The sequence below is a fragment of the Trametes versicolor genome (genome assembly GCF_000271585.1).
Source record: "Trametes versicolor FP-101664 SS1 unplaced genomic scaffold TRAVEscaffold_7, whole genome shotgun sequence".
Lineage (NCBI taxonomy): Eukaryota > Fungi > Basidiomycota > Agaricomycetes > Polyporales > Polyporaceae > Trametes > Trametes versicolor.
Genome location: NW_007360327.1, coordinates 1,870,046 through 1,885,416, shown reverse-complemented (window position 1 = coordinate 1,885,416; position 15,371 = coordinate 1,870,046). Strand labels below are relative to the sequence as shown.

The 15,371-nt window shown below is 57.7% G+C and overlaps 7 protein-coding genes across 7 annotated transcripts; all 7 read right to left on the bottom strand.

The window, feature by feature from the left end:
- Positions 1 to 311: 311 nt before the first annotated feature.
- TRAVEDRAFT_169734 (subtilisin-like protein) lies at positions 312 to 3,303 on the bottom strand (the record flags this gene model as incomplete). The annotated part of the gene is made up of 9 exons (XM_008041624.1): positions 2,060 to 3,303; positions 1,880 to 1,994; positions 1,715 to 1,822; positions 1,529 to 1,657; positions 1,354 to 1,470; positions 1,178 to 1,293; positions 741 to 1,117; positions 533 to 680; positions 312 to 476 (listed from the first exon to the last, which is right to left on the bottom strand). Exons 1-9 carry the CDS (start codon positions 2,705 to 2,707, stop codon positions 312 to 314), a joined length of 1,923 nt encoding a protein of 640 aa, XP_008039815.1. The 5' UTR covers positions 2,708 to 3,303.
- Positions 3,304 to 3,669: 366 nt separating this feature from the next.
- On the bottom strand, positions 3,670 to 5,502 carry TRAVEDRAFT_59322 (uncharacterized protein). Its single transcript, XM_008041623.1, has 6 exons — positions 5,417 to 5,502; positions 5,230 to 5,370; positions 5,062 to 5,172; positions 4,669 to 4,801; positions 4,103 to 4,608; positions 3,670 to 4,051 (listed from the first exon to the last, which is right to left on the bottom strand). Exons 3-5 carry the CDS (start codon positions 5,116 to 5,118, stop codon positions 4,148 to 4,150), a joined length of 651 nt encoding a protein of 216 aa, XP_008039814.1. The 5' UTR covers positions 5,119 to 5,172; positions 5,230 to 5,370; positions 5,417 to 5,502; the 3' UTR covers positions 3,670 to 4,051; positions 4,103 to 4,147.
- Positions 5,503 to 7,085: 1,583 nt separating this feature from the next.
- TRAVEDRAFT_48782 (uncharacterized protein) lies at positions 7,086 to 7,577 on the bottom strand (the record flags this gene model as incomplete). Its single annotated transcript, XM_008041161.1, has 1 exon — positions 7,086 to 7,577. One exon carries the CDS (start codon positions 7,575 to 7,577, stop codon positions 7,086 to 7,088), a length of 492 nt encoding a protein of 163 aa, XP_008039352.1.
- A 1,911-nt stretch (positions 7,578 to 9,488) lies between these two features.
- Positions 9,489 to 9,707, bottom strand: TRAVEDRAFT_125252 (uncharacterized protein; the record flags this gene model as incomplete). The annotated part of the gene is made up of 1 exon (XM_008041622.1): positions 9,489 to 9,707. One exon carries the CDS (start codon positions 9,705 to 9,707, stop codon positions 9,489 to 9,491), a length of 219 nt encoding a protein of 72 aa, XP_008039813.1.
- A 252-nt stretch (positions 9,708 to 9,959) lies between these two features.
- TRAVEDRAFT_102351 (uncharacterized protein) lies at positions 9,960 to 10,202 on the bottom strand (the record flags this gene model as incomplete). Its single annotated transcript, XM_008041621.1, has 1 exon — positions 9,960 to 10,202. A coding segment is annotated over one exon (243 nt), but the record flags the coding sequence as incomplete, so codon positions are not given.
- An 802-nt stretch (positions 10,203 to 11,004) lies between these two features.
- TRAVEDRAFT_88020 (HET-domain-containing protein) lies at positions 11,005 to 11,697 on the bottom strand (the record flags this gene model as incomplete). Its single annotated transcript, XM_008041620.1, has 1 exon — positions 11,005 to 11,697. A coding segment is annotated over one exon (693 nt), but the record flags the coding sequence as incomplete, so codon positions are not given.
- Positions 11,698 to 12,676: 979 nt separating this feature from the next.
- On the bottom strand, positions 12,677 to 14,144 carry TRAVEDRAFT_29729 (ras protein). Its single transcript, XM_008040975.1, has 7 exons — positions 14,065 to 14,144; positions 13,970 to 14,015; positions 13,843 to 13,917; positions 13,646 to 13,727; positions 13,395 to 13,588; positions 13,206 to 13,324; positions 12,677 to 13,150 (listed from the first exon to the last, which is right to left on the bottom strand). Exons 1-7 carry the CDS (start codon positions 14,071 to 14,073, stop codon positions 13,025 to 13,027), a joined length of 651 nt encoding a protein of 216 aa, XP_008039166.1. The 5' UTR covers positions 14,074 to 14,144; the 3' UTR covers positions 12,677 to 13,024.
- Positions 14,145 to 15,371: the final 1,227 nt, after the last annotated feature.

The window sequence follows — 15,371 nt, the reverse complement described above, 5'->3', positions numbered from 1 at the left end:
GTCGTTCTGCTAAAGGTGGACCGTCGCGACGCCACCGACGTTTCCCACCAGGCGCTAAAAGCAGAGCATCCGGACCGGCTTCCCGACGCCCGAACATCGCGGAAACATACGCAGTTCGAGCCGTCCACACGCTAGGATCCTCATTGTTAGCGCGCAAGTAAACCCCGTCGATTCACCAAGTTATCGGAACATATACCACCCAGCCCTTACAGGAAAAATACCGACGCGTATACAAGCTATCATATCGTTCAATAGTTCTGCATGCCGCGGCGCCATACGAATACAATGTTTTTACCAGTCGTGAAACGTTCTCATGGGAGAAGGAGCCATCGCGCCAAGAGTTGAGGGAAGTTCGGTGTCCCGAGACCAGTGACCGGGTCCCAACCAGGTTGAGCAGGGAAGCCATCGGTACCGCAGCCTGGATTGCTGCCGCTGGTGATGTCGTTGAAGGCGCCCTTGAACACGCTCGAGTATATCTGTAACATAGCGGGGTAAGGGCCTCAGAGAGTAGATATAACCTCAAGAGACATACCGAAGGGTTGATGAAGCCAATGGGCTTCTTCCCGATCGCAAGACGGGCGTCGTTGACGGCAGAAAGAATAGCCGCGCTCACAGGAGAGGACGCCGAAGTACCGTAGACGAGGAAGAACTCGCCTTGGACGGCGACCGCGTAGTTTGCACTGCATAAAAAAGGTACAGTCAGAAGCACGTCACATACAGCTCATCGCAAGATCACGCACCCGTTCGCGGAGATGTCGGGGTACGCGCGCGACCCGCTCGTGTTGTACACGCCCTGGGACGCGAACGGCGGCGGGTACTTCGTGAGGTAGTTCGTGACTGCGCTCTTCTGGTACGACGGCATCGCGAACACGTTCGAGAACCCGCCGCCGGAGAAGATGACCTGGTTGCACGCGCTCTCGGGGTCGGTCACCTTCGCGCCCGGGTTGACCTGCGTCGCGCCGACGCTGGTGATGTACGGGCACCCGCCGGGGAACGAGGGCGCGAAGATGTCCCCATCGAAGTCGAGGAAGCCCTCTGAGTCGAGGCAGAGGCCGCCGTTCGCGGCCACGCCGAAGTCGCCGGAGGAGTACAGCACCGTCACGCCCATCAGGCCGAGCTAGAGCAAGACGATTATACATGCGAATTCCACGCTTGCGAGGGGAAGGGAAGAACGGACCTTGGCATACTCGGCGCACTGGCGCTGCATGTAGGCAGGGGTCAAGTCGACCTCATCGTACGAGTACGACGTCGAGATGACATGGGCCGGGGTGATTCCACCGCACTGCGTCTGTCCTAAGGGAAACGTGTCAGTGCTCGCATAGGCTCCGGGAAAAGCTCATTTTTGCAGCCTACCTTGGTATCCGCCACCGAATGGGTCAGGGTAGGAAGGATCCTGCTCCGGATCGTCACCCCCCTCAAATGAGCAGTAAGAGCCATCCAGTGCGTCGAGGAGCGTGTTGAACGAGGCACCTAGAGAGCACCGCTCAACATCAGATGATTAAGGGGATTTTGCAAAGTGATCACGAACCTTCAAGGTCATCACCGGTCTGGTACAGGGTCACGGGCTGCGACTTGCCCACGAGCGACATAGCGTACTGCAGATCGAGATTGGACTCGCCGTTGATGTCGAATCCGCCGCCGCCGACATCGATAGTGCCTAGTCCACACAAGAGTCAGACGAATCGAAAGACACGGGGTGACGGCATGTACGAACCGCCGTCGATGCTCTCCATGACCGGGCGCTGCCCCACCTGGGACGATGAGAAGTTCGTGAAGAACAAGTCCAGGTCTGATGGGTCATACGCCTGCGGAGTGTACTCGACTGCCGCAAGTCGTCAGTCATGCTTCTCTGAGAGCGACACGCTGTAGAAAGACATACCTATACCAATGGAGTTCTTCTTCGCCGCAAGGGGGACATACACGAAGTCGTACAGAGCGCGCAGGCAAATCGGGGTGATTTGTTCATCGCAGTTCTTGAGCTCGTTGAAGAGAGTCTGCCAAGAAAACGTTCCATTAGCCTTAAGATCCCGCGACCGTCCCTCCTGCGACAGAAGCCTACCTGAATCTTCCCCGTAGTCTTCGGGGTCACAGGGCCAGAGCCCGGCGCGCCCAGCTTGCTTTTGACGCCCCCGCTCCGCTTCTTCACCTTCGCGTCAAAGTGCAGCGTAGGTGTGACGATCTCGACGTGCTTCGCGACGTGCTCCGGCAGGTGGTACGCAGCCTCGCACCCAACCTGCTTATGCCCGCTCTCCGCATGCTCATACACAAAGTACTCCGTCGCGAGCAGGCCCTCCGCCTCCTCGACAGTCACGTTCGCAGTCAGCCAACCCCCGCTCGGGTTCAGGCGCACGCGGTCCGCGCTCACGCCGCCGTCCGCCAGCCACGCGCGGACCGTGTCGACCGCCTCCGCAGAGGGGCGGAACGTCTGCGCGACCTTGACGGGCGTCCAGTGGTTCCCGTAGTTCGGGGACTCGGGGTGCGAGACGTCGAGCAGGTACTCCTCGAGCGCGTCGAGGTTCGACTGCGCGAGCCCGATGCGCAGCGGGAGCACGCTGTCGCGCTCCGCCCGACGCACAGGCGCCCACCCGCGCGGGAGGGCGCGGCGGGTTTCGTGGCGGACGTGGGGGGAGAGGGGCGGGGCGGACGCCGCGGCGGAGGACGCGAGGCCGAGCACGAGGGCCAGGAGGACGCGCGGGGCGAGCAGCATCCTGGTTGCGAAGGGCGAAGGAAGAGGGGGTAAGGGGGTATGCGTCTGCACCACACAGACTGCTCGCCCCGCATCTCGCCCGCTTTATGGGCGGCGGGCGAGAAGGATGATTAGAACGGTGCGTAGTACGTTACCGCAGGCACAATCGGGGCGTTCGCGATGCGGCCGAGCGCGGGCGTCCCTGCTGGTGTGCTTCTTGACGTCGCCATGTGCGTTGCGCGCGCATGCGACCCGTCCCGGCGGGATCACAGACACTCTATCTCCTGTGATGGCGTTCGTGAGTTCGGGGGGCGCGCGATCGTGGTCGAGATGTAGCCCAGGCAGGATCGCAGCGCGGACGTTGAGCGCGATAGGCAGTTCGACAGGCAAGCGCGCCTCGAAGTACGTCAATGAGGAAGTTCTCTTCGTAGAATCGCGGCGGCGTGGCTCCGACGGCGGACGTCCGGCGGCGGTTATTGGTTGCGCTGGGGGTTCTCTGGCCTCGATGCGTTCCTCAGGTCACTTCCGGCCAGTGAAACACTTGGCTCGTGCTCAATGCGACGCGGTGTACGACGTTCGCGGCCAGGATGTCCCGAGCGACCGAATTCGCCACAGGGCTTCCGAGGCCACCCAGTGAAAGGTGAGTGATAGATATGCCTCAGGTGGACAGCAGGAGGCGCACAGGAAGCACAAGTAACGACATGCACAATATGGCAGCAGTCGGCATTACCGGTCGAGAGGATTGATGGAGGTTTGGTATGGCCGATAAGGGCGACTGATGCGCTCTACGGAACTATCTGCGCTGTCGCGCGATAGCATACTTCATGTTGGTGCCTAATCACTCTTCCGTTGCCTGGCACATGGCCGAAGAGTAGATGGCGCGCGGCAAGAGACCACGGTCCGACGGAGACTCGCCTTGACAGAGTCGCAAGACCGCTGTGTCGAGCAAAGTTCAACAAGAGTCACGAGTATACCTGTACGTACCTGCGAATCTGCAGGTGACAAGGAGGAAGGGGCTCGCATGCGAGATTTTCGTAGACGACTTTGCGCCCTTCCCGATTATATTGGATCCAGGGACTGCGCTCGGGGGAGAACCTGATACGAACAAATCATGGAGAATGACCTTTGTCCTGCTGCCCTGCTGCGCGACTCCAAATTCGTGTCTGCGGCGCCGTGCGCGCCCAGATATCGTGCTTCATGTCGCCCCACCCTAACCATCAGCGACAGCGAATTTCAGAGCTGCCACTGACAGCCACAGTCACACCTGCCTAGAGCTGCAGTGGTATGACGACGAAGCGCATACCAACTACGGAGAGTGCGTGTCGGTCAGACGAATAGCTCGCAGGTTGGAAGGCCAGGTATTAGCTTCATATCATGTCAGTACCAATTTTGAGCTGCCAGAACACAACGACATACCTGCCGTTGACGGAAGAGACACCGTGTATTGCAAGTGCGTCGGGCCTATGTCGGGAGAGGGTCCTCCACTCCGGGCACGTTGTTGTTCACCACCAGGGGCGGGATAGTGTTCTCCACGTCGAGCGGGAAGGCGTTGTCCACCTCGGGCAGGCGAGTGTTCTGTGCTTCGGGCGGGACAGTGTTCTCCGCTTCGGGCTTGGGAAGCGCAAGCATGTCCTCCCAGTCGTCGGGCATGATGCTTTGGAGCGTCTCCATATGCGCGACATCATCGACATACTTGTCGTGGTACTTGCGAATCATCGAGAGGAGTTCGGGCTTGGTCTTGCCCTCGTACTCATGGAAGCGAATCTGCTCCTTTCTCTCCGCAAGCCATTCGATAATGAACAGGATGTCGCCGCGGTCCGACGCGGTTTTCTTGATCGTCTTGGGACGGGTGGAGGTGTAGCTCACGGACCATCGCTTGAACTTGGTGAGAATCATGATAGTGGGATGTAAAACGTCGATGGCTTCGCGGTCGCATGAGCATGAGGCGTATGAAGCTGAACGCATGAAAACGTTGTACACACCTGCTTCTCCGGCTTTGAACGTGGATACTATGTTGACGGGCAGACCCAACCGACCTGCGGGCAAAGTGTCGATGTGAACGTTGTTGTGACTGCTCCGGACACGCTCCTCTGGATCGAGAGCTTCGTCAACGTCCTTGAAAACGTATCAGTATAGTGATGTGAAAGGGGGTATAATGATGGCAACAGTAAGACAGACTTGAATGGCAACTATTAATTAAAACCGCGATACGTGCACAGAGGACTTGTCTTGGGTGTACCGTGGAAAACGGGCCTACGCCGCATCTTAGGGTCACCGTCTTGCCATATTGTGGCAGCAAAATCGAGACGTCGAGTTTTCCTTCCCCCCGAGAAGTCTACCCACTGGGAGCATACAAACGTAGAAAATCGGCGTACCTCAGTGACGTAGTAAAACTTCAGCCTGTCATCGGCAAAGCGAGGGTCGAGTTCCATGACTTTGTCCCGCAGCTCCCTGATGTTGTTGTTCACTATAAGCACATCTATATCGTGGAAACAGAGTGTATTCAGCTTTGGCGGACAGAACGATAAGGCAGCAACACTCATCTCGGTTGGACGGGCGCTGCCCAGAAGAGCCCATGCGAAGCCTCCTATATAAGCATGCCGGATACCCAGCCTTTCGAGATGAGCTGAGAGAGCCTTGGCGGCAGTGAGATGATCCTGTTGATTGGTGGATATCGAGATGGGCTGAGACATGGTAGAGTGCGTATGAGGGCAGAAGCAAAGCACTCACCGCGAACGACGCGTACGGCAAAGATCTGGAGCGCGGGACGCATCCGTCGTCCCGATATGGAGAGTCGGGGTCTAAGTTGGGGCGACTGATCGACGCCATGGGTGATGGTGGGGAAGTGGCGGTTCCTTTACGGAAGAGCCGTACAACCCCCTCTGGTGTTCGGTGTCCTCAGGTGTGCGGGGTCTCTGCGGGGTGGCCCGCCCCGACTGGCTCCGATTCTCGTGACTACTTTCGAGCGCCTGCTGCAGACCTCGAGCTCGGGCAGCAGACTTGGCAAGTCCGACTCCTCCAGATGCCCAATGGCCCAGAGACAGCTATTCATCCTGCTAAAGTCTGCCACGACGCGCACACGGCGCCAGACGAATCTACGCGCGCTACAGAAAGCTGGGGTGCAACTCATTCAATGAAAGTTGTGCCTGTAGTTAGGCGCACGGGCGTGCCAGTAATACTGAAGTACGTTGTTGGTATTCTGCGTGTGCTCTAACGCTAATCTTCGAATTTAGATCTGCTTACAGAACCTCCAATATCTCGTCCCAGATGAGGAACTCATGACCGGAGGCGACTTCTACGCCAAAGCGAAGACGCACAGGGTCACGCGAGACCGAAACACTTCACTGGCGGCGGAAACACAGCACCTCGTGCTCTATTTCGCAAGCCGACCCTCATACACCGACTCCGAGCTCGAGCCTGAGCTAAAACCTCGCTACACCGCCCTCGCGCACCCGGCATGCGAATTGGTTCTTGTCTGAGGTCGTCTCCTCGCTACTTGCGGTGTGCACCACCCTCCTGCGCATGATGCGCTTGTGCGCTCGGGGTCGACAGGTGCGTTGCAGACTTGGCGCGCATTGTCCAGGTGTGGGGGCGGAATCATGAGCTGCGTGACGAAGACGGGTGAAACGCAACGGCCCTTGAACTTAGAAAGTGTCGTTCTAGGCAAGCTGGACATCGACGACGTACCTTGGGGGGAGAAGCCCCCAAGGCCGTAACTTCATGACTTTCCCGGATACCCGGGCCCTGGACTTGGTAACAAGTACTTATATCGTTCTGAGAAACAGACGTATCGCTAACATTTTTGACGCCAGTCGAGTGCATGACCATTTCGCTGTGTTTGCAGCAATTATCGTACGAGATACAGTTGTCAGTCCGATCCTAGCGGGTTCCAGTGTACATGTAAAGTGAGTCACCCGAAAACGATTTTTGGTGCTATGGCAGTCTATCAGGGAACACTCCAGGCAGGCCACGGCCGTGTGAGTTTATACAAACCGTTCTCCGGGGAAGCTGAGCTCACGGGGTGGATCAATCCCTCCCTCAGCCTCGCCGGTAAACCACAGGGCTCCGGGCTTGAAGTCTTCCCGCCTGCGCGGCACCGTTTCAACGTAGGTCCATGGGATGGGGAATCTGTAAAAGCAAGAGCACACAGGTGCTGTGACTAAGCGATTTAGCGAACGTGTAAAGCAAGGTGCAAAGGGAGGGCAGAAAAACAGAATGCGGCTGACAGCCGGGAACGGAAGCGAACGACGGGCGCAGAGGGTCATCACTCCTCTACGCCATACCGACGCCTCGCTCCCAGTACTTATCAGCCTTACCAGAGAAGATGAGACAGCAAAACAGATCCAAGGCATTCGGTTTTTCGGGGTTTCAGTCTTCGGCTTCGCGCGCGGAACCTACCTTAGAAAAGGAAGAAGAGGGTGTGAGCGAAAAGAAACAGCCACTCGAGGTACGGAACGGATCGCGGGTCCCTCAGTCCAGCCAGCATAGACCGCAGCGCGCCAGCAGGAGTGCGAGCGCGACTATCCACTGCGACGTCGTCAGAGTGCTCGGCCGGGACGAGGACGAGCTGACCAGAGGCAGGGTCGGTGACGGTCTCCCAGGGGTCGGGCAAGTCGCGGTCCCGACGGGAGGCGAGCTTGGGCTTGGACGTCCTGGTCTTCCTCCTGCGCCTGGTCTTTGTGGGCGGGAGAAGGTACTGGTCGTCCGAGATCCCGGCCGGTGACCATGGCCAGGAGGAAGACTGAGGCGAGCCGGAGATGAACAGGGCCAGAGAGCTAGGCGACCCGCGCGAAGCTGAGAACGAGTCGAGGGAGGTGACGGCGAGGACAGGAGAGGCGGGGGTAGAGAAGGTAGGGGGGTGGACGACGATGGTGCAGGTAGGAGTAGACATGTTGGCAGAGATGTGAGGTTTTAGGGGAAAGGGCAGGGGGGTCTCAGGTAGCAGGTAGCAGGTGGTAGGTGGAAGAGTAGCGGGAGAGCAGTAAACGAGAGAAGTCGCGGTTTAAGAGTGATCGGGCTGGTCCTCTTCCGAGTCGGTATTGCCGTTTTAGATGAGTCTGACATAAGACCCGACGAGACTCAACGTCCAATTATGATGGCCTGAAGATATGACAGTACGTATATTCTTTTGCCTACTTGGCGGTTGAATAAGAATTACCTTGCATGCACACGGCATACACTGTGGCCTGGAAAGCCACTAGGACTCGTACTATCTCCTCCTCACTCCCGAACATGTTTAGGCATCTAATCATGTTTGTATGAGGGGCAGGGTTCCGCATCAGCTTGCCACGGACTCACCTTCATAGAAAGTACTCAAGCGCGATAGCGCTAGCGCGCCCTCTAACGCGGTTTACCATCCTCGCTACATCCATTAGAGATGCCATTCGAGAGCCCCGCAAACGGCAGCGAGGGCCGAACCGGCTGGGGAGATGCGATGCGACTCGGCCCGCCGCCGAAGCTCGAGAGAATACTAGCCGCGAACCCTCGCGGAATATCCTCCTGTCGTTGCGGGTTCAGCGCGAGCTTAAGCTTGCTCTTCCGTGTATGGAGTGCCTGAGGTGGGAGCTCTCGCTCGCTCGCTAGGGTCTTCTTCGAGGCCGGTGGTGGGGGGCACTCAGGACGATTCAGGGTGCTAGCGCGCTGCTCAGCCCGGAGTGTATCGTAGTACGCACCCTCGAGCAGAATCTCGAGAGTGTATGCCTCGAAGGCCGGGGGAGTAGGCGTAACGGTCAGCCGGACCTGCCTGTCCCCGCAGACGAACGTCTTCGACCCGTGCTCCCAGGCGGACAGGTGCTGATGAGGGCCAAGTGGGTTGGGCCGCGGGCAGTTCTCGGTAGATAGGTCGCGCACGCCCTGGGCGCAGACCACCGCATAGCTCAACCCGTGGGGCCCATCCGAGCGGGGGAACTCGACAAGTGCGGCCAGCTTCCCTTCGCATAGGCTGAAATGTAGGGTGAACGCGATCTGGGGAGCGGTTGGTATCGACTGAGCGTGATGTATGACGTGGAGCTTAGACGGGGCCGCCACTGCCTCGTCGAATACGGGGCTATTTTGCAGCTCCAGCCCGTACGTTGCAAGGTGAGAGGCCAGCCACGCAGGAATGCAGAGCTTCCGTGGGTCGTTCTTGTGTCGGACCATACTACGCGGTGATGGTTGGTTGTTGGCGACATAGACAAGTTTGACCGTCCCGGTCGGTGTGTGTCTGTAGGAACTACTCGGAGTGCCTCTGGCAAATGTGGGGCTTGTCTGGCAGTCCATGCGGCTGGGGACCCAGCCGAGCCCACGAAGGGCATCGATGGTTGAGCGGCAGATGGGGATAAGCCTGAACGTGTCGCCCGCGAACGAGACGCCAACAAGGTATCGTTCAGGGTAGCTACTACCTGGCTGAGGCCATATCGGTAGAGCAACACACTCCCCAGCTTGGTTTTTGCACAACAAAAGCGCAAGTGAGAACGGGTTTCCGGATACGACGATGAACCGGCAGCGAACTCCGGAGCTCGTAATGGCATGTTCATACACGGCCTATCAGTGATACATGCCAGTCAGTATACGATTTATAGGGCAAGAATGTTGGAACGAGGGGTCGTCGAGTCGTTCCGGGGAGTAGGGAGCCCGCGTCGCAAACGCGCGGGGACTTCGATAGCGCTCGGGAGTGTCTATGTACTCTACGATAATCGCGTAATCGATGAAGACGGCGCGCGCACCGGCTTGAAACCGCCGCTGACCCGCCCTCCCAAAACACATGTTCCAACACACCCCCACAAGCCATGCGCAAGCCGTCAGCGACCGTGCACCCCCATAATCACCAAGCATCATTCACAGCGAGTTCTCCTACCGCCTCGTAGTCGTAGTCTTCGTCGCGCAAGGACACCATCGCACCCATCGCCGTGTTTGCACTCCCCGCCGCCTTCGTCTTCGAAGCCTCCCAGGCTGCTCGATCAGGGCACTCCGACTTGTAGTGACCTTGCTTGTCACAGAAGAAGCAGGTGATCTTCGCCTTCGGCAGGACTTCAGAGCGCATAGCGGCCGCCGCCACAGGATCGTGTGCAGGAGTCTCGGAAGGCGCAGGGATGGTACTCATCTGACGGACCTCATCGTTCAACAGCCTCGAGATCACGACGTCGAGTGTGAGTTGCTCGGTAGGGGTAGCGTCGAGGGAGATAATGACACCGTCGAAGGAAGGGGGGAGACCGAGAGTGATCGCGAGGATCTTGTCTTGCTCGCTGACCGAGATGCTCGCCTCCTCCATACGGAACGCCATGCTTCGCACCTCTCCAACCCAGGCCTGAATCGTCTGATCTGGCCTCTTCTTCGCCGTCAGGAAGCGCCGCTTCATAGCCAGCTGCGTCGCCAGGCCACGCGCCTTGTGGACGTCGGCGAGGACCTGCCAGATCTCCATCGGGTCGCGGGATCGCATGTGTGCCAACTGACCGTCGTCAACACTCATCACCAGCTCCGCCCTCGCCTCCGCCATCTTCTGCGTGGACCTCTTCTGTTTCTTCTTCTCGTACTCTTCTTCGACCACATCGACACCTCGGCCTATCGTCTCAACGGTGATCTCCATAACCCCATCCCACAGCTTCTTGCGGATCAGGTGAGCCTCCATCCGCATCGTCCATTCGGGATAGTTGACGTCATTGAGCTTCGCGAAGCTCGAGTGGTTGCTGGTGTGCTCGGACATCGTGGGAAGGGAATCGGGAGGGATCGTCGCGTAGCTCGTTGTCAAATAGTTTCGTCGTGATAAGACCCAGCACGGGAGCTGTCTCGTAGCCCGAGCAGTGAATGTCGCGAAGCGTAGGAGTGAACAGAGGGCTATACAGCGCGTTTGTGTTGGAACGAGGGGTCGTCGAGTCGTTCCGGGGAGTAGGGAGCCCGCGTCGCAAACGCGCGGGGACTTCGATAGCGCTCGGGAGTGTCTATGTACTCTACGATAATCGCGTAATCGATGAAGACGGCGCGCGCACCGGCTTGAAACCGCCGCTGACCCGCCCTCCCAAAACACATGTTCCAACAAAGAATAGAGAACGTACCGCGGCTGGGGGGATGATCACGTTTACGCAGTCACTGATCTGCTCGATAACCTCGTCTACGGATATAGTCGTCACGGCGTATCGAAAGTCCGATGGCGACCGCGCAAACAAGCCCTTGTTGTCATCGTCCGGGAGAGATGTGAATGGAGGAACGGCGTGCTTGGGCGTTATAGCTCGGGGCTCGGTAACAATCTTGCGCAGTCCGAGTCTGCTAGGGGCACCTCTCCCTCGTCCTCCGATGGGAGTGGTTGGTGTGGACCCCCCACCGGGATGTCTCCAAGTCTCTCCCCACGCAAACAGCGTATGGTCTGTATTGTGCTTCATGATCTTCACCTGCAGTCTCCGGAAGGCATAGCCGCCCTCGCCGTAGATGGTGCTCATCGAGACGCCAAAGATGCCCAGAAGGGAGTACGCCCGGTCTTCGATCCTCGATGTCTTGCGGTTCGCGGCCCATAGCATGCGACGGGCCACGCTCACGTGCTTCAGCGCGAGCCGCATCGTGAGGACCTCTATGTCGATTCCTGTGATGTCGCAGACCAGGCGCGCCAGCCCGAACTTGGTTCCCAAACATTTCCAGCCCTGCGAGAAGAAAAGGACGAGTTGTGGCGCTAGGAGCTCCTGTAGTGTCCAGCCTCTTGTGAACCAGACGCTCCTGCGGAATGCAGAGTTCGTCTCTTGCACGACGCAGTCGTCCTCCACGTCCTCCAGATAGACGAAGCACACCGCAGCTTCCTCGTACCACCGGAACATGGAGTTGATGGCCTCCTCGAGTTCCGCACTGCTCCGCTTGTCGATGCAGCAGGTGTCGTCCCAAACCCAGCCGAGCCCCTGCTCCTTCGCGGTGGCCACAAAGCCCCGGATCTTCGCGCTCACACGGGGGTCGTCGTACGCGGTCACGCCTTCGGATTGCAGGCGCTCTATGTCTGCAAAAGTCTGCTCCTTCGAGTTGTCAAGCGCCCAGACGTGAGACAGAATCGCGTACCCCGCCTTCTTGGCCCACGGCGCGCTGTTGAAGGCACATGTCAGCTCAGAACAACTGTGACCACCTCAGATATCGAGCTGTCAGCGACAACACTTACCGCTTTTTCCTCGTCACTTCCTGTGGGCTACTGAACCTCTCAAGCTTGAGACTTTCGGTCGAAAGCAGCCACATACTAATAACTAATCATGTGGAAAAGAGAGGTCAGTAAGTTTGCGTAGAATTGCCCGCCAACCACTCACTATGACGCCCAGTTCCGGAGATCGGGAGGGGGAGAGCTGTGGGGTTGTGATATTGACGTGTTTGCGCTGGATGAGGGCAAGGTGGATGTCAGTCAAATAGAGCTGCCAGCATGGAGCCACAGCCTCTCGCGTCTTCTCTCACAGGCGATAGGTCCCAGGTCTAGGAGACGCACCACCAGTGCTCGATGTTGATAGCACAGGAAATGGCCACTGCCCCAAGCCTAATGTTTCTTACACGCCCTAGGACTCGCGCGTTCATGAGTGCAAAGCTGTGAGGTGCGTGGCAGTCGAACCACAACTGACCCTCATTAAATCTTCACGCCTGGGCTTCAATCAGTCGGAACATCTTTCTTGGACTGCCCTTCGAACGTCTCTTGACAGAGTATTCCATTGTGGTAGCGGCGGGCAGTGAACAAGGAGGGCGCCCGTCGTTGCCGCAGGTACGTGCCGTCGACCATGAACTGTCGGACATAACCGATGAGTGCCTTGAAGTTTGCATAGCCAACGACCGGAAGTCAAACTGACCTATGAATACCACGAACAAGACCAGGAGCATCGGAAAGTCATCGAACAACTATCCGGCCAGGTGATGGATAAGCGTGTTAATCTTCAGACGCTTTGCACGAACTGATGTAGTCCGCTGCGCAACTCAAGCATGCGATACATCTGCATCGTGAATGTTTCACATGCGAGCTTTCTCTAAGGTGGATCGTACATCAATCCAAAGAGCTGCAGCAGATGATTCGTGACCAACGAGTAGGGACAGAAAATGCCGATAGTCAAACAGAAACGTGCACGGAGCGCGCGAACTAGGCACAAGGTATGGCGATCAGACGATAGCGAAGCCGGGACGCGGAGGACGGAGCTACGAGAGGAAAGAAAAAAGAGTAACGAATACATAGAACAGAACAGCAGATGGCGATGAGATGTTGATATCCGGGGGAACCTATGGTGGCTAGGACGACGGCGGCGGCGGCAATGTTAGGGCACGGCGGCAGGGCAGGAAATGTGGGGTAACGCAGGGAAGACCCAATCCGAGAAGGTGAACGATGAAGGGTGGAAGAAAGACAGTGGCGAGACAGGACCGTTACGCGACAACGCAGCCACAGCATCCACCCGCGCCGTCGTCTGGGTGTCCCTTCTCATTGCCATACACGCCGGGGGCACTGGGTGCGCCGGGTTGTTGCACGCCGGGACGGCCCGTTTGTTGCTCCTGCGGTGAAGTGAGTAAATCGGTCCGTAGCAACGGTAACTTGAGGTAGGCGCACCTTGTTGTACTTCCGAATCTCCCGGACGAGCTGGCTGAAAGCCTCGTCGACGTTAATGCGGTTCTTGGCCGAGGTCTCGATGAACTTGCAGCCGAAGTGCTTCGCAAGATCGCGACCCTCTGGATAGCACACACACACACACACTTAGTCCAGCATGCACAATCTACCGAGTAGAGGTAGGTGACGTACCGTTCATGCCCACCTGCCGCTCGTACTCCAAATCGCACTTGTTTGCAACGACGATAACAGGGAACGAGTCCTGGTCCTTCACGCGGAGGATCTGCTGATGGAAGGTGCTGATTTCCTCGAACGAGTTGCGCGAAGTGATGGAGTAGACCAGGAGGAAGCCCTCTCCCGTGCGCATGTATTGCTCGCGCATCGCACTGCACGCGAAGAATGGTTACGGACGCGAACCAGCAAAGCAGGCAGGAAAGACGTACCCATATTCCTCTTGGCCAGCGGTATCCAGGACATCAAGGAGCGCGACCTCATCGTCAATCACGCACTGCTTACGGTACGAATCTAAGGAGAACGCAGTGAGTTCGCGCAATGCGGAAAAGCCTCGAGCGGACACGCTATCCCGCGGCCATGTAACATGGGTAGGGCAGGGAACGACGAGGGCAAGGACGACACGCACCTTCGATAGTAGGATCATACTCGTCCACGAAGTGACTCTGGATGAACTGGATAGTGAGTGCGGACTTGCCGACACCTATATAACCGTGTCAAACGAGCTTGACATGCTGGCGGACCAGAAAACTGACCACCACCGCCGACGACGACGAGCTTGTACTCCCTCAAGAACTGGGACTGTTCGCGCATCAGAACCGCGAAAAGCGCTGCATCAGATATAACGCACCCTAGACATGGCTGTTTGGACGGGGAGGAGGGGGAGAGGGCTATTTGGAGGGCGGGAATGAGAGGGGGGTGAGGTGATCCGGCGAGGAGGACAGGGGAATTAAGACGTGGAAGCGCCCTCTATTGGAACACACCGCCGTGCAAATATAGCCAAATACGCGCTCCCGGCGCTTCCGAGTATTCACGACGTTGGCGGCTGCTATAGCTCTCTCCAGGCAGCCACCGTCCTCCCCAGTCCTCTTCCGCCCCCTCTCCGACATTTCGGATAGACCCATATCGCATTTACGGCGTACCTGTACCTGTGAGTGACAGAACTCCATTGAGCCATCTCGGAACATGTCCCGCACTGTATAGGGCTTTGCGATATTCGGTGGCGTCTTGGGCAAGCAGTGCGGCGTCGGCGCGACGGTCAACATCTCTGTTCTCATTCCGCCGACATCAGCGCCCGGATCCTAGCTGTGGCCCAGAGATATCGACGATTATCATACAAGGAAGTCGAGCAGCCTCCAATAGGGCCCTGCACGAGCATTCTGGGCTGTGCTTCATCAGGATCACCGTAGCAGCCTGACATCTCGTTCCCAGACATGTTGCGAAATGGCTGAGGATGGTGTGTCCAGTGATCTTCCCTCAGATGGTTCATCATTTGGCGCACTGATTGGTCACATCGAGCTTTAGCTTGCGATATGATGCACGGATAGGCCTGATTGCCCGAGCTTTCCGGTTAAGCATGCGTCTCGTCCTGTCAAACGGCTTGACTGGCCCTCTGACTTGACGCACGTTACTACGAAGCCCGTTGGAGCTGGAACGACCGGATTCACAGCAATGTCTGCAAAGCAGAATTCTGTCCTAGAGTGCGTCCGACGTTAACGTACCGCCGCTTGGTGTGGTACATGCCGCACTGTCGGCGCGACTCACTCCCATCTGCAGCTCCTCTTGACGTGAGCAATAACATCGAGGATGGTCTTCCCAGCGTTCTATGATATCTATCTTCTCTGGACAGGCGTAGACTCTCACGGCTCTTGGATGCCATCCCTCTCGCGGATGCCCGTCCCACCGCCGGTCCCATGCAGGATCGCAGATGGACCTCGATGGTTAGCCCCTGCTCATCCTACTTGCCATTTGAAGAGCCAGCCAGGTTGATCACTCCCACCACGCCTCCCCCTTTCGAAGCAGTCCGTCCCTTATATTGCTCTTCTCAGACCACAGTGGAGAGAGCATCTGCCCCGAGCCTCATCTCATTGCTTCACGCAGCGCCTATCACAGTTGCTTGACTGACATGCGTAAGTGGTCGCGTCTTACCAGGTCCCC